The 17,872-nt window shown below is 37.0% G+C and overlaps 2 protein-coding genes across 3 annotated transcripts in view; one reads left to right on the top strand and one right to left on the bottom strand.

Moving 5' to 3' along the window:
- Nucleotides 1-6,242: 6,242 nt before the first annotated feature.
- Nucleotides 6,243-11,475, bottom strand: LOC575041 (actin cytoskeleton-regulatory complex protein pan1). The gene is made up of 4 exons (XM_794625.5): nt 11,346-11,475; nt 9,844-10,034; nt 9,141-9,470; nt 6,243-8,743 (listed from the first exon to the last, which is right to left on the bottom strand). The coding sequence occupies exons 2-4, from the start codon at nt 10,029-10,031 to the stop codon at nt 7,801-7,803; spliced, it is 1,461 nt and encodes a 486-aa protein (XP_799718.4). The 5' UTR covers nt 10,032-10,034; nt 11,346-11,475; the 3' UTR covers nt 6,243-7,800.
- Nucleotides 11,476-13,610: 2,135 nt separating this feature from the next.
- Nucleotides 13,611-17,872, top strand: part of LOC105441992 (leukocyte tyrosine kinase receptor-like) — a 40,609-nt gene continuing 36,347 nt past the window's right edge. For both annotated transcript variants that reach the window (XM_030998946.1, XM_030998945.1), the window contains exons 1-2: nt 13,611-13,724; nt 15,937-16,077. In XM_030998946.1, coding sequence (XP_030854806.1) covers nt 15,990-16,077 — 88 coding nt within the window. In that variant the 5' untranslated portion in view covers nt 13,611-13,724; nt 15,937-15,989. The remainder of the gene's footprint in view (nt 13,725-15,936; nt 16,078-17,872) is intronic.

Here is a 17,872-nt window from a genome sequence, read left to right as displayed (position 1 = left end):
ATTTAGATCAAATATTTAGACGTGCCATGGAGAAGGTACATGACACCGAAGGTTCTTGAGCCTGGAGAGAAGATCACATAAACGTGTTGACTCGGCTGTAGTTGTGATTAGCAGGAGTGAAGAAAGACCTTGAGGTGTTGAAATACGCGGGGCGGAAACACGTTGCTCAATTGGATGGATAATTAGCACACAGTCTGGAATAATTTGAATATGAATAAGTCGTGTGACAGAGATGCCAACCAGTACGATTTAATCGTATTTAGTACGATAGTAAGAGTGGAATACGATAATACGATATCACCTCTTAAAATACGATTTTTCAACAACAACAACAACAATTTAAAAAAAAATTTAAATTAAAAAAAAAAATTTAAACCCATAAAAACCGCCGAATCGCATAGAAACATGTACAAGTAAACCCCCGCAACATCAACAAAAACTTTGCTTTACAATTTTCTCTTTAAATTTTAATGAAAATGCAAACATTTTACTTGACCGTGCTTACCAGTATCATATTTTTCTGAAATTGTACTGGCCTGGGGCCAACGGGCCATTGGTAGTGTCAAGTTTTCGTGAAAATCTGATTTTCTCTCCAAAATCTGATTTTTTTTTTAGGATACTGAGTCTGTTTTTTGTGTCAAGAGGTTGGCATCTCTGATGTGATGAAAAGTTGTAGAAATATACCCAGTTCGGGTTAAGAGACATTGATGTACAATAAAAGTGTGAATATATGAGACGCTACAGTACCCATGTTCTTAAAGCATTATCAGGTAATTTAAGAATGGTGTGCATCCATTAACAAATTAGTCTCAGTGCTTGTACAGAGCCTAAATGGGGAGATGAAAAGGAGAAAGAGGTGGAAGAGGAATTAGTGATTTAATCAAGAATGGCAGAAAGAGAGCAAAATACACCTAGCTAAAAGCGAGAGCAAAATGACATTCACACCAGTACAAGAAGAGAAGAAGGGAAAGGAAGGTTGGGGAGAGAGAAGGAGGGCGGAGAAAGAGAGGGCGAGATATAAAGCCAGAGAGAGAGAGAGAGAGAGAGAGAGAGAGACACACAGCCAAAAAGACAAAGACAGACGAAAGGTGGTGATGGGTAATGTGTGCAAGTACCAACTCATACAAAATATGATTAATTTCTGGTTTTTCTCCTCAAGTGCCTTCTCCCTAGGGACACTAATCAAAATTTACTATGGTTAGCATATTATTATAGATCCTTTAAAGATAAAAGACCCTCCTGAGTCGTGTATTTTTTTTTTAGTTGAAATTTTAGTCATTTAATAATATGTTTCGGAACAAATACGAAAGTTGTCTGTCACTACATCACAGAAACATTACTGATTTAGCCAATTTGAAGAGCTCATACCTAAAGTGATTACAATTTTTTTTTCTTCATTCTTAACTTTCTCATCTTTATTCTGATTTAATTCCAACTTTCAACAGTCTACTTCTCTAATTTGTCCACTTTCCTCTATAGAGTAGTTTACTATCACGGTTGGATTTCCCTTTAAAGTACAAAGATAATGGGCCTATATGCAAATTCAAGTACGTCACATGAGAATGTGAGCAAACTTGAAGTGCTCTGGCAAGCTAGGTTGATAGCCATGTGTGTCTAAAAGGTATCGAATATTGAGATAAAATGCAATGGAACTTGATGCAGAAAGCCTGTGAATGAATAGAGCAGGCTGTTAACCTTTTTCATCCCTGACAGAATCACATCGCATGATAGAGGAATTCTTAATACACTATTAAAGGTAATGCAAAGTTTTTGGGAAATTTTGAAAATTGGATGGATAGTAATTCTGTAAAGTTTTGATATATTTGGATGCCCCTGTGGATGTATTATAAGCACTGGAAAATTTGGCCCCTAAAACACTTCTGCTTTCGAGAAATTGAATAATAAAAAATGTACAGGTACTCCCGGTAAATATCAAATATTTCAAATAGCGCCTAAGGCCATTCCATGCTAGCTGCGACCGTGAAAATTCAGAGTATGCAGTTCTGATATATAATCTGCAAATGGGAATAGCAAACTGGTCGATTGTAGTCCAGAAACATTGTTTAAAGCTAAAGTAATATCAGTCTTGAGAAGGAGCTATACAACATAAAGAGTTTATTATTTACAATTTCATTACTTTAGACTCGATTTCAACCGTGACAACGATCATTGGATATTGTAAAAATCACATATGCTTCCAATATGTTCATTTGAACCAAATTCATGACCCCTTACCAAAACTTTATATTACCTTTAAGAATTCTGTTTATTACGAATACCCTTCTTCCCTGCACACGACAAAATTCCTCTCTTCCGACCAGCCCAACCCAACAATTGAGTTAAAACTTGATCCATATCAATCCTCAGAGATACTAAATTAGCATCATAGAAAAGGCTAATCACATTATCTCAATCCTTTGCTATTTTTAAGTCTCAGGATAAATTAATACTCTGAAAATGTACTATAGGGAAATCTAAGCCTCTTATTAATTCATCCAACTGCATTATACCACCATTGCCACCATCACCATACATGTCTGTAGATAAGCACCTGCCACCCCGAGACAGTTCCATGTTTACAGAATGAACCTATCGATATGAATTAAAGATAACTAATCCTGTATCTATTGATGAATGAGGGAGGGCTCTCACCTCGGTTAACAAACCTTGACCGAGAAGAGAAAAGCACGACCTTGTTTGGCTGGAAAGGCCGAGATTCGTTCATTAATTTGCCCATAAAAAACACTAGGTCTGTCTCCATCAGCTCGAGATTGCCAAATAACTGGCCATTTTAACTGTCCGGATCACAAATCATCCAGCTAATTTGCGTCTCCATCAGCCCGCAGTTGCAATGAATGAAATATTTGGTTGAGATAATCATCCTAATAAATCTTGGGCTATTTTGCAAAATATCCCGCTATTTTTCCAGCCCGAAGACTCGCACTATGCGCGAATGCTGAGTAATATATCTCGAGCTAATTTCTCAAGCTTGAGTTTCGAGGTCGAGTCTCGAGCTGATGAAGATGCGATTTTAAACATCGGGCTTATTTTCCAAATCAGAAATAGCCGACTATTTGGCATTCTCGAGCTGATGAAGACATACCTAATGAGGAGAAAAATATGGAAATGGTACTTGGTAGATCAACAGAGAAACGTACAGTGGAACGCCATTATAAAGAACACTGTTGCATGTATTAAATTCTTTTTATAGCAGGTAATTAATCCTTTGTTTTTTGAACTGTGATGGTTTTCTTTCTTTCAAGTCAATTTCTCTTGTCCCAAGGAGTATGTTCTGAGAGGTTCCACATACTTCCTTGACCAAGGATGATGTGTAGGTGATATTAAGTGATATGGTACGGGCATAATCTACCAAGAATTATTTCTGCACATAATTTTTGACAAACCCAATCAAACCTGTGTATAAAGGCCATACAAGGTCAAGATATTAATTAAGCTATAAAACAATGTTTCTTGACTAAAATCGACAGATTAGCTATTCCTGTTTGGGAATTATACATCACAACTACATACTCTGAGATTTTCATGGTCGCAGTTACCATTGTATGGCCGTAGGCGCTTTTGAAATTTATCAAAATTTACCGGGAGCACCTGTAAATTTTTATATTCAATTGTTCTCGAAAGCAGATGTGTTTTAGGGGCTAAATTTTGCTTGTGCTTATATACTACATCCACAGGGGCATCCAAATTTATCAAATTGTAAAGAATCACTATCCACCCAATTTTCAAAATTTCCCAAAACTTTGTATTACCTTTTACTATTATTCTTAGACAATTTATTTTGTAGAGGTGGTTGAAATAGCAGGTTGAACATTAAGACCTTTTGTTTCTAGCATACAAGTGATATAAGTGAAATCTTCACCCGCAATGTAGTTAACCATTTTTTATGTATAAATAAATTGCAAGTGGGATTGAGAAAAAGTGCTCTACTCAATTAACTTTTTTGTTATAAGATACAGAAATGTGAAGCGCAATACAATAACGTCATTATAAAAACATTGGTTTACTGTGCAATATCTGAATGAGGATGTATAAATAGCAGGTATATGTAGTTTATTCAATGCATACCATACCTATTTATATCCTAACAATATCCACCAGGGATTCTAAGGTTAAAGTGAAAGTCATAAATTTATTGCTCGAAGATGACAAAACCATCTTGTGTGACAGCCATTCGCTCCGACATCCTTATGTTCAAACACATTGTACATCAACCCATAGTGCAGATCGTTCAACAGATCAGTGTTCGGTGACAATTGGGGCCAATATCCTACACAAACAGAATTCTTAACTTCCAGCCTGGACTATAAAGTGCTACATTTATATTTATCCATAACCCTTATTCTAAACCCAACCATAAACCCCAAAGCAAGCCTATCCCTATATATATATATTGTGAAATAAAACCAGGAGGAATAGTTCATGGAGCACTAGGATGATAATTTATGAGCACTGGTGTGTAAGATGCTCAGGGAATAGAATATGGCAATAAAGTAAAGATTTTTTTTGCTAGTGATATTTTTCCATAAATGTAAGCTGACTGATATGACAGTTTATTCAACCTATTCAGGAGCGCCAGGAGCGTCAAGTCTGACAGACATGAGCGCTATACAAGAACCCACTATTATTAATATTATTATTCAATTTGTAGAATAATTATAAGAAATAATAACCATTATAACATGATGATTGTGACTGTCTCACTTCTTTGAATCCAGGTTGTTTGTTTGTTTGCTTTTCTTGTTGTTTTGTTTTGTTTTATGCACAGATATAACAAGGTTTATATATATACAGAGGCAATTTCCTTGATCTCGAGAGTATGTTTCGACAAGGTTCCACTTTATTTGCAAGGCATATGCAATGTGAATGGCAGGGAGGGGAGGGGGGGGGGCATAATACGTCCCTCGAGCATGATTCTACCTTCATGAATGAATGAACAGCCTTTCAAATTAATGTTCCCTTCAGTGCGTGACTTGCTCTTCAACCAAATTTGAAGCAATATACTAAAATCATTAATCCAAAGGGTATGAAAATTGAGAGTACATTATGGTTCAGGGCTCAGAGCCATCAGTGTAATTGAAGAAAGGGGAACTTTATTCTACTAACACCAATCCCCCCCCCCCGGAAAAAAGCTATACAACTATTACACAAACACCAGCACTATAAAAGAGTAAGATATACTAGTGGTGATATATATATATATCTGAACAAATGAATATTCTCTTCTTGCTTGTAATGTTTTTTAATGTGTGATTATTATGACATTTGTTTTTTTGTTTATTTCATTTTTTACTCTTATTCTTTCTTTCCCTCTCCTTTTCTTTCTTTCTTTTCCTCTCTTTTTCTTTCTTTCCTTCTTTCTTTCCCTCTCTTTTTCTTTCTTTCTCTCTCCTTTCTTTCTTTCCTTTTTGCTTGATTGTTCAATCTCCAGCAAACTGAACATATTGATATTCATGTTATGGGGTGCATCAACAGCAGAGGCATGGATGATGCGTTTCATATGCTTGAGAAAAGGGAGAATAGAGGAGATATAGAGAACAGTGAGAGAGAAACACGAGTGAGAGAGAGAGAGAGAGAGAGAGAGAGAGAGAGAGAGAGATGGAGAGACAGAGAGAGAGCGAGACAGACAGAAAAGGGGATATAGATAGAGAGAGAGCAAGGAGAGCCCTGGAAGATAGAGAGATGGGGAGGGAGAGTACAGAGAGAGAGAGAGAGAGAAGAAGAAGAAGAGAGAGAGAGAGAGAGAGAGAGAGAGGGAGAGGAGGGGGGGGGGGGAACTGGGTCCAAAAAATGAAAAATATGAAATATTGAGAGGATAAGTATCATTATCAAGTCTCTCAAATAGGAATCAAATGAGGCAGAGCTCTGTAGTACCTGATTGTTTACTTTCCAGCTTATCAATGCTTTCTTACAGATGTATTAAATATATTCACCAATCCATCAATTGTAAATGAAGATATTCAATTACATGTATGTAATGTACACAGTTATGTATGGTTGTTAGATTATTCATTGAATTTGATCAAAAAAGCAATAGATTAAATTTTTTCAGCTCATTTGATATCCGATTTGGAAAGTAGAGGGCAGAAATGAATGGTTATTTGTGTTGTGCAGAATAAGGTCACAGAAAGTGGGAAAACATGAATTAAGTTGAATTTAGTAGATGATAAACTGCATACTCCCAAACTTTTTAGAAGTCTTAAAATGAAATACAAATATGGAAATTTAGAAAAGAAAGCAAGTTTATTGGCACAAAAATGTAAACAAACACTAAAATGAACTACAAAATGTTTTGGAGAATAATACTTATAAGGTTTGCAAGTATGTAATACATGTTCAGTGTTTACCTAGGCAATATAACTGTCATCCTTATGCATCTATCTTGAGTTAAGTCAACCTCGCGTAAGTAAGTCACCTTGACGGGACAGAGTTAAATCTGTTGACTTACGTAATCTTCGGCTTATCCGTAAGTTGTAGAAATATGACTTACGCATATGTACTAAATGTACTTTTTTTCATTTCATTAACCTATGAGGTTATTTGACACATGTGATGTTGAATTGTGCGAGGTTGAATTGTGCGAGGTTGACTGTACATTGAAGTCCACATTTTATGTATGAGTATAATGATTGTAAACATTAGAGTTGAATATTAATACTTCTTGTTAACTACGGTCAAAACAAGGGGTTGGCAGCTGATTTGATATGATTATGTTTAATTTACATTATGTGAGACTCAAATACATATGTTGGCTACAAGTACACCACTTACACCATTCACGCTATCAATATTTCACATTAAATATCATATTCATGGCATCACATGTAGGATCTAGATGGATTGGTTAGTGAAAATTAAGAAAAAATACTTGTCACAAAATCAAGTATTCCAAGCTACCAACAAAAAAGGGATCTTAAGTGTATACCATAATCAACCAAGCATCATCAAATTATATTGTGCTTATATTATGTTACAGGCCCCCCCCCCCCTGCCCCATCAGGTCCTCCCCTTCCCCTTGAGTAATTTTTGAAATTCATATCGACATTTGACAACCAACTGCTTTGAAGCTCAAGTTCCTTTGCATTAGGGACTTTTAGATTTGCGTGGACTGATACGTGTGACGTCCATTCAAGGCAGTGCATTAAAAGGACATCGACCTTAGCAATCCACGTTGTCTTTGTGCGAATCTAAAAGTCCCTATTGACTCTATAGAACAACAACCAATTACTTTAATGAACAAGGGTGCAGTGTTGACTAGTGTTCTGTGTATCTCTCCGCTCTGTGGCTCCATAATAACTTTTTGTTGGGGATGCACCAATGTTTTCTAGGTGCCTGTTAATGTTGAGTTCTGTTTTTGTTCTTAGCAGATGTAAGCTGTATTAGAATCATACATACAGAATATTTTTGCAAAATGACAGCAAACATGAAAATTGATAGAATTGCTACATTTCTCTATTAACTGTGTCACAAATTTATACACTCTTTCCACCTCTTCCATTTCAATTTCTTTGAAATCCTTAATCATTTGGCAGCAAACATAATATTTTTAGCTTGACAATATAACACACAATAAGCATAGATACCTGGTACAAAATATTTTGACGGAAGCTCAAATTAATAAGTAATCCTTAATCAGTGCAAAATTTGGAGTTGCATTTGAAACATGCCTTTAATCTACGATGACATGATACTTGAACAATTGAGAAAGGAAGATGAAGAAAAAGAGTGAGGAAAAGGACTAGATACATGAACGTGAAGATGCTGATGAGATGATTGTGATGATTACTGAGGCTGCTGGTTAGGAGTGACCATATCTTGGTTGGGAGCACCAGGGTAGCCTTCAGGAGGGCTCGGCCTTGGGAGAACTGCCTCCATAGCACCATTGGTAGATCTATCTTGGATGTTTTCCTGGTTCATATGTGATGAGACATCCTGGTGGGCTGTAGAAGCATTGATGGAAGGTGCAGGAGGGGTGGCTTCTGAAGGGGGTGGTGGGGCAACACTCTCAGGAGCCTGGTGCTCAGGGACATCTGCTTGGGGAGGAGGAGGAACCACTACAGAAGTAGGAGCGGAGATCCCACTAGGACCAGGTTCAGCGGTATCCATCTCGTGTCCGCCACCATCATCATCATCATCATCTTCATCATCGTCATCATCCTCTGGTCCCTCATCCTCATCTTCGTCACCCTCGTCATCGATAACCCTTCCTTTACCACTCCTGGAGTCGTACAACATCTCTATCTTCTTGACCCAGTATTCCTTCTGGAGAGCCATGACATCCTTTTCCATTTTCAAATTCTGCATCTTTGTCTTGTGCTCTGTATTGAGCAGATTCATCCTCTTCTTATGCTCAACAACGTGGAGATTCAGGATTTCCTGCTGGACGTGCTCGCTCATGGCGCTTCCGCCCGCTCCTTGAAAATCATAGGATTGGTACACTGACTCTTGCTGCTGTGCTGCTTTACGCTTTCTAGCCTTCTTCTCCTCATCTTGTTTCTTGACTTGGGCAGCCTGAGCTCTGGCAGATACTCTGGTAGGTGTCTTGCCAGAACTTCTTCCAGATGATGCCCTGCGGCGTTTCCGTGGAGTCTTCTTTGCTGATGGTGCATAATCTTCATCCTTTTCGTCATCGGGCAATTCCACATCGGAATCGCTTCTCATTGTTCCTTCAAAGCTTCCTTCCTCTTCATAGTCACCAAGGCTGTCATCCATTGCTAGGGTCGTACTGGGATTGAAAAAAACAAGTTATAAAAGAATGATAAATGTAATCTTTTTCAGTATTGTTACAAACATGCTGCTCCAGTGAACACTATGTCTGAGATGCAAAATTAAGAGATGCATTAAACTATTAAAGTCAAGATTGAAGTAAAATATCATTCATCTCAGCTTGTCTAGGTTATTTAAATACGTCAATTTTTTCTTCTGCAATATCCTATATCGTATCGCACCTTATATCACTTTTTTATGTATATTTTTTAACTTTTTAAATGAACAACAACAATAAAAGCAACGTAATTTGACAAGCCAGCACATTTGAATGTATTTAACAGAAATCACAGCACCATTTAAATGCTGTGCATCATCCCCATGCATCATCAATTCTAGAAGAACTTTTGTCTTACTCATAAACCCCTTGCTGATATTCTTCATTGATCCTCCTGGCGGTCTCCTTGAGTTCCTGGCACAGTTCAGGCTGGTATCGGAACTCTGGGTGGTCCTCTGTCCAGTCATTGTCCTCGTTGTCCTGGTCACCCAGCCCATCGTCCAGATCGATGGACATCAGTCGACAGATCTTACGGGAGAGGAGCGTCATGTTGTGGCGTTTGCCGACCATCTTGGCTTCCATGTACTGCTTGTATTCCTTCCTGGCTGCTTGCACCAAGTTCTTCCACTGGGTGCGGCATTTCTCACCACCTTTTCCTCTCACGAGGTGCTCTTCAAGAGGACCGAACCTAAAGATGAAGAAAAGCAGAAGGAAAAAAAGGTGTTAGCAGTTACTCTTGCAAAATCAGCTCCTAACCTTGAAGGAAATATTGAATTGATAATTGATAATGCATTCTTAAAGTTGTAATTGATCAAACACAAATTACCTTTTGAGCACCACTTCCATTTGCTTTAAACTGAAAATTCCATACATTTCCAGTTCCATGGTTGACAAATGGAAGCACGGCTCAAAGAAAACATGTTCATCACAGAGTTGCCAATTTGTATTTTATTGATTACAACTTCAAATTTTCACGAATCTATTTCTCCCATCATTATGCTTTTAATAAAACCAATGTACATTTAGAATGGGTCTGCCCTTTAAAGTAGTACATATCTTACTCTTTAGCTATAGCTTGATATATCTGCTCCCAGACCCTTCTCTTAGCGTTGATGGAGGCGGTTTCTTTCCTAGGGTCGGTGATAATGTCAAAACGATTCTTGACATGTTCAAAGAGGAAGAACTTCTCGGCAGTGTTCCAGTTCCTCGACCTTGGCCGACGTGCTCCAAATTCATCTTCTTCCATCATTGTCTGGACAAGATATAAAAAGGAATTCGTTGGATTTTTAAATTTCTTTTATTTCATTTGATAAATTTGATATATTTTTCTAAAACTATTCAAAGTTCATAAAAGATGATACACTTTGAATAGAGATGGAAAAATATACACTTAAAAAATTAAATGTCAGAACAAATCAAAAGAAATAACTGAATACAAAACGCATTCAAAATCAGGATAGGATATCATCTTCAAAGGTTTATGGTTTATCTCTGAATTAAATTTAGTTGTACATACAGTTAACTCTGTATAAGTTGATTCTTTTGGTTTGTAAAATGAAAATAATAAACACATATTTTGCATAGTTTGGTCATAAATTGATATGACTTGTGCAACTTTGAGCTATGCAGAGACAGATCGAGGTATAACTGTTTATTTTGCTATTTTCGTAGTATATTAATTGCTGCCTATTTAGAATTATTTTGGTCAAAAAAGCTACAAAGAGAGAGAGAGAGAGAGAGAGAAAGAAAGGGAGAGAGAGAGAAAGAAAGGGAGAGAGAGAAAGAAAGGGAGAGAGAGAGAAAGAGAGAGAAAGAGAGAGACAGACAGACATTCAGGGAAAGGAGAAAAAGAAAGGAGAAAAAAAAAAGGAAAAAAAGAAAGATAAAACAGAAAGAAAGATATACATAGCCTATAAATGATGAGAGTGAGAGAAGAGAGAGATAGAGACTAGAGAGAGATAGAGACTAGAGAGAGAGAGAGAGAAGGAAAGAAAGAGAGAGAGATAGAGAGAGAGAGATGAGAAGCATGCCAAGAAGGTTAGAGATTAGAGAATAAATAAAAAATACAAAGTAGGCCTATTGGCTATACATGTAGTCTTATGCTTTGAAGAAATGAATGCCATTCAAGTACAGCCTACAGGTATTAATCATCGTTTACAGTCAAACTTCAAAAGACATGTATAAAAAACTGCACATATTACAATGTATACACTTTTTTGAAGCTGTATATATATACCAGGTCAGTATACCAGGCCATGGCAATCAAGTCTGTGCACACTCCAATGCCCGTACCTCGTTGTATATCTGCCCATTGACTACACACATTTTCAGCATTCAGCACACACAAACCCATGCCAAAATGTCAAGTAATTCCTCATGTATATATCATTACCGAGCTCAAACTCTCAAGAAATGTCTGATTTAAAACAACACTGTAAGATTAGGAGGCTAACTAAGAACAACTGCATGATCTATAGTTATAAATATAAACAGACATAAAGATAAATCTGATTTAATTATAATCGGAGGAATAAATTTAGTCCAGGAATAAAGCACAACTTACCAAGCTAAATCCTGTTCTTCTGGCTATTGTGCAAAGTGCTGTTGAATCTGTGCACGTTCTAGTACAGTGTGTGTGTTGTGTAGATGCCTATGTGGTATGCGTTCCCACATAGATATAACACGCACCTGTTTCAGCATACTCGGTGTGGTGTGTGCTGTGTGTGTGGTGTGTGTATGTGCATGTTACCTGTTCATAGTGTAGGATCAAAGGGCCAGCTGAGTTTATGGCCTGGCTGTATGCAAATGAGCATTGGGTCCTGGGGTTGGTCATTGGGAGAGGGGTAGCTCTTTGGGGGAGGGGTAATTAGCTTGGGTGGCTGGGTGCCCCAGACAGGGCTGGGTTCAAGGCCCGGCCCCCCCACTCAATGTTATTTAGGGTACGCATATGCTCGTACCCTCTTTTTGAAGGCACCCCCTATCTGAGGACTGCCAACATTTTCCGAACCCCCCTTTCGCGGGCTTTTCGCGGGCTTTTCCTGCCTTGGAGACCCCCCTAAATCAGGAAAAATGCTCAATGTACCCCCCTAAATTCTGAATAATTTCTCAGGAGTCCATAGAGATGAGAGAAAAAAAGAAAAACACCCCCTTTTTAAAGAAATCTCCAGGTGAAAAGTCAAATACACCCCTTTTTTTACAATTCTCGGGCCGGACTTTGTCGCACGAAAAGTACCCCTTTACCGGACATTTTGGCAACACGCATGCGGTCATTCCGACCTCTGAGTGGGGGGGCCGGGGTTCAAGGATCGTACAGGGAATTATCTTGATATTTATAAAAGCAGAAAAAATGAGAATACCGGTACCAGTAACAAATTGATTGTACTTTGAGCAATATCAGATTATAATAGGAAAGTTTATGATTCTTTGAAAGTTGTCATCAGCTAGTGAAATTAAACAAATTTGCAACACTGAGACATATCTTGCAAGCTCCTCCCTAATTTGCTCTGTGCTGGAAATTTCATAAACTTTCATTTTCTTAGTTATTGATTACAGCATAGACTTTTTTCATACAGGGGTTGTATAAAAACATATTTGCAATAAAATGAATAATTGTAGGCCTATTTAGGTTGAATCATGAATGTAAGTTTGAACATTTTCTTAAAGTACAAGTCCACTCCAAAAATAAGTTACTTTCAGTAGAAGCAGAAAAATCAGACAAACCAATCAAAACAAGTTTGAGCAAAATCGGATGACTTAATGATAAGAAAGTTATGAATTTTTGAAAAAGTATGTAAAACTATAGAAAACTACACAAATTGCCAATTTAGTTATCACTTTGTGACGTCATGTCCTCACTATTTATCAATTGCTTTATATAGTTTAATCCCATTAATTTATCTTTTTATCCCCCAAAACTTGATTTCCCCATGGCATGCCTTTGCTCAGATTTTATGATTTGTATCATATTGCGTGCATGACATTGCACAAAATATTTATGAACTATGAAGAATTGATACTTTTTTCTGAATAATGTATATTCAGAATTATTGATTTTTATCTGAAAAGTTTATCAAAAGCCACATTTTTCATGATTTAACTGAAAAAATTACTCTATATTAGTGCATCCACACAAAAACAAATTACTTTCAATCTAACCTGGATGCTGTTGTGAAGAAATAAGATTCTTAGAGGGGAAATAGGACATTTATATATCAATATAAAGAAAACAATTAGTAGATAGTGAGGACATGACGTCATAGACTCATGAGTGAATTTCCAATTTGTCTCGTGATTTTCATTGTTCCTTAGTTTTACAGACTTTTTCAAAAAATCATAACTTTCTTATTAGATATCCGATTTCGCTCAAACTCTTTTTGATTGGTTTGTCTGATTTTTCCACTTCTAAATGAAAGTAAGTTATTTTTAGAGTGGACTTGGCCTTTAAGGGAAGATATTTAATTGCTCTGCTATGTATTCCTCTTTCTGTTCTTCAAAAGAAAACAAAAGAAGAGAAAGAAAAATACCAAGCAAATAGAAGAGATAGAGATAGGGCAAAATGTGTGGAAGGGTGAAATAGTGATTCTAAACATGATATTTCATGAATTGTTCAAAATCCTAAGAAGCACTATAAGCCTTTCATGTAATTCATGTTATTTTAAAGTAATGAGTTCTATTAAACTCAAATTTACTTTGAGAAAGGGAGACAACAAAATACAAAACATGAATTTGCTTCTAACTCTTGTTTTTTCTAATTTTCTTGTTTCATAAAGTTTACATGAATTTTTCAATTATTGATCAATGTCTTTTCCTTTCATTATATTTGCAGGTTTGTGTCCCGCTCCAACTCAAGAGCTTCAATGTTTGGATGGAAGTTGTGTTTCACATGCTGCTGTATGCAACTTCAAACAAGAGTGCCTTCATAATACAGATGAGGAATATTGTGGTAAGAACAGTCACCTAAATTAAAAAAGGAACTTTAGATGGAAGTTAAAAAGAGAGAAGTACAATGGGAGAGAGAGAGAAAGAGAAAATTTTATTTTTGAGCTGTGGATCGAGAAAGAGAAAGAGAAAGAGTCAATGGACAAGGATAGAGTAGGAGAAAGAGAATGAAAGAGAGATTCAAACAAAAGGAGAGGTTAAAAGAAGCTGAAGAAGAATACAATGCATAGGAAATTCTTGCAGGGGTCCAGGGGCTCCCTGATTGACAGTTTTAAAAGATAAATAAAGGGATAGAGAGGGGCTAAACTAAAGGAGAGAAAGAAGGGGAAAGGAAAAGGAAAAGGTGAGGAAAGGGTAGAAAGTGAGGAAGCAAAAGATTTTAAAAAGTAAGAGAGAGAGAGAGAGAGAGAGAGGGGGAGGTGAGACAAAGAGTGAAAGAGATGGGGAAGAGAAGGAAATACAGAGTGGTTATTTATCATCTTCATCGATAATAAGGTTTTCTATGGGCCCATTTACACAGCCCAAACACCTTTCTGAAGAAAAAAATTGATTGCCATTTAGGCTACTGGAAAAACCCATAAAAAGCTGTCAGAGTTTGCTCAGGCGGGACTTGTCGCTGCTCTGCATACAATCGCACAGAAGCGAGGAGCTTTATATGTGACAAAAAACATGAATCATTAACCAATGTTTCAAGAGCGGGCATTTACCCCTGCCAAAATCGGTAACATTTCTCCGGACGTTTCTAAAAAACCACACTCCAGAGGTGGATTTTGTTATTTCGATTTTTCAACCCAACACCCATTAATTGGATTCACAGAATTATAGATGAGGATCATCTGTTTGAGTGTATGAGAGTAGGAAAGGGTGTGAGAGTGAGTGGGTGTGGTAGTTGAAATATGATGAATATTTTGTAGGGAGTTATGCAAATTATGATAACTTTAAAGATGAGTGACATAATTGATCCAGCTTGAGATTCTGGACTTTAATGTGCCCAGTCAGTACAGTCAAAGACCCCGTTCTCACTCACTTCTCAGACCGATCCAGGCTAGATCGAACTAGGCTAGATCGGTCGAACTGTGAGTGTGAACAGACAACCGATCCAGAAGATCATTCTCTAAAGAGAGGAGCCAATTAACCCTTCCCCAAATAAGAGGCTAACGAACTAAGACTAAGAACTTAGACATTTTCGGTCTAAGATCGATCTAGCCTGGATGTGGTCAAACTCTCAAGTGAACGAAATGAAAATTGCTCAGGATCATTCACACATGGCACATGAAAATTGAAAACATTTGTGTACTACTATTCTAAATAAGAACATCCTTATAGAGTACCGAAGCTGTGACGTCATAAAAATCTATTTTTAGAATTTCTCAATTTTTTCTTCATATTCGGAAAGAACATCAAAAATAATGTCCAAATATCGAAAACCAATTGAATATGTTAAGTATTGGCTGAGATATGACCACCTGAATAAATATACTCCCCATAGGAACTCAGTGTTATATGCTCTGGCTCCTAATGGTTAGGAGCCAGAGCATATAACACTGAGTTCCCATAGGACATATATTCATTCAGATGGTCATATCTCAGCCAATACTTAACATATTCAATTGGTTTTAGACATTTGGACATTATTTTTCATGTTCTTTCGGAATATGAAGAAAAAATTGAGAAATTCTAAAAATAGATTTTTAGATGACCAATTCAAAATGTCCGCTGAGAGCCACAAGGGTTTCAACTGTGAAAAGTATATAGGTTGATGTCCTTATGTCCTTAGCGCTTAGAGACTTTGGTGGTGAGCGCTTTATAAGTAACGTTTTTATTATTATTATATTTATTATTATGGTTCGAAGCAAAAGAAAAAAGAATGGTTTACCTACACTATTTTATTAGAATGGGGAGAAAATTTGAGTATTTGCATGGATTAATTAGTTATAAACCGAGTTATTTTGTCTCTTACTGAATATCATTTTCAATGTCGTCCAATAACGGAATGAGGGAGTTAATGCTGTCTGTCAATTTTATTACTCCTTCATAAATATTGTTTCAAATAGGAAAAGATCAGAGATTAGTAACAGATTAACAGTATCCCTGAACAGGTAACTTCTATCACATAATAGATGTATATACCCCATCTTCCATAGCTTTCAATTCTATTTCTTCCAAATTAAGACATTTGAGAAATGCTAACTGCTCCTCTTTCTTTTGTATTGTAGGCCTGTCATGTGACTTTGAGAGCCCCTGTGATTGGCTGAGTCCTCCTATTGACATGTTCACTCCAGGATGGGAGGTACGAGAGGGGGCGTCGACCAACCCTTACACAGGACCCCCTGGAGGTTATGATCCGAGCGGAGAAGGTAAGAGTTTATATCTTTTTTTATCTCTTTTCATGAGGTATTTCCTCATCAGCTCGAGATTCAACCTCGAAACTCAAAAATCGAGCTTGAGAAATTAGCTCGAGATATTTTGCTCAGCGTACGCGTACAGTGCGTGTCTTCGGGCTGATGAAGACGCGACAGACAAATAGCAGGATATTTTGCAAACTAGCCCAAGATATCTTGGGATGATTATCTCAACCAAATATCTGCTAATTGCAACTGCGGGCTGATGAAGATGCAAATTAGCTGGTTAATTTGTGATCGGGATAGTTAAGATAGCGGGTTATGTGGCAATCTCAAGCTGATGAAGACAGGCCTAGTGTGTTAGAAAGTTGTTTTTTTCCTATACTATTTTCATTGTGGTATGCATCTGATATAATGAAAATATTTCCACATTTACTATTGCTTCCACTACCCCTAATTTTCCTCCTGAAATTAGAATACCCTAATACAATCAGTTATCATGAGAATAAATATCTTCTGTTTTAAAGCCAGGAGGGCTTTAACTCTTATTTTTGTTCAAACGGATAAATGTCCTTCTGTCTTTTAACAGACAGGAAGGGACTGCACTGGAAAAATAGCAGGGTGTATTGTACGTAGTAAACTTTTGAGAGGTACAGAGAGAGAGAGAGAGAGAGTAGGAGAGTAGAGAGATGGACTTAGGGGTATAAAGAGGATCAAAAAAAGAAATAGATGGCCAAAGGGAGAGAAAATATATACTTTTTGCCATAAAAACTGCCTCCATGAGCATAATAATACCTTCATACATATAAAAACAGAATTTAATGATAACCACGCAAGCATGCTGAATAGAATATGAATACATGTACATTTACCTACTGGCCCTTAACTCTAATTACTTGAAGTAAAGACGAGGCATCCATGGATATTATCATGTGCATGAGATGAAGAGGGCCATTAACTCATTGTGGTGAATAAAAAACATGCAGAACCAGAAAGGTGTAAATATATTTTAATGTAAGGTACCAAAGGTAAAGGTGCTTCCAAAATGCCAATATCTAATGGGAATAAACCATGCATAAACCAAGATATTAACATTGATAATGATGATAGTGACTTTTAAAGGGCAAGTATTTAAAGTATGCTGGAAATGTTAAAACTCTTTTGTGCCGGCCAGCGATTCTAAGGCCTTTCAAGAGTAACATTTTGGACTTGTGAGCCTTTGTTTCATGCTAGATTGGTATATTATATCACTTTTCATTGAAACTTAACTGCATTGTGGATATATAAATGTACCTATTGTGGTTTCAGGAAGAAAGAGCACCTTTTTAAAGCTAAATGTGAAGACTAACATTATTTCTCTGGAAGAATTTTTCTACTTCAGCCAAATTTATGGACAGAATTTCTTGGCAGAATTCCCACTTATGGTAAAAGGAAGGGTAAATAATAACTTGCCTTTAACTGATTTTGAGAAAGGTAAAAAATATGTCGATAATTTGACTTAAAGCCCCACTGCACTACTTATTGGGTATAGCTTCTTGTGCCCTCTACATACCTAGCAAACAATGCCTAATCGGTGCCTGTTGGTCCCCCTTGATCCTCTTTTTCTTATGTTCGAGAGCTGATTTGATGAGATAACCACCTGTCAGTGACCTTGCAGGGAGGTCTAATCCCCCTGGCCAAACTAGTGCAGACGAGCTTTAACATGAAAGCAAACGAACAAACCCCCAATCCTTATTTTGACTGTGAACACTAATCTACTTTGGATGTGACCAATATACTTTCATGATAAACAAACATATGCCAAACCTAG

Source organism: Strongylocentrotus purpuratus, unplaced genomic scaffold, assembly GCF_000002235.5.
Source record: "Strongylocentrotus purpuratus isolate Spur 01 unplaced genomic scaffold, Spur_5.0 spur5_scaffold_5, whole genome shotgun sequence".
In the NCBI taxonomy this organism is placed as follows: domain Eukaryota; kingdom Metazoa; phylum Echinodermata; class Echinoidea; order Camarodonta; family Strongylocentrotidae; genus Strongylocentrotus; species Strongylocentrotus purpuratus.
This window is presented reverse-complemented; position numbering and strand designations above follow the sequence as displayed.

Coding starts and splice junctions, on each gene's coding strand:
- LOC575041 (XM_794625.5), bottom strand. CDS start 10,031: ATGATGGAAGAAGATGAATTTGGAGCACGTCGGCCAAGGTCGAGGAAC. Junction 9,471..9,843: donor TATCAAGCTATAGCTAAAGA/GTAAGATATGTA, acceptor CTTCATCTTTAG/GTTCGGTCCTCTTGAAGAGC. Junction 8,744..9,140: donor TATCAGCAAGGGGTTTATGA/GTAAGACAAAAG, acceptor TTTCAATCCCAG/TACGACCCTAGCAATGGATG.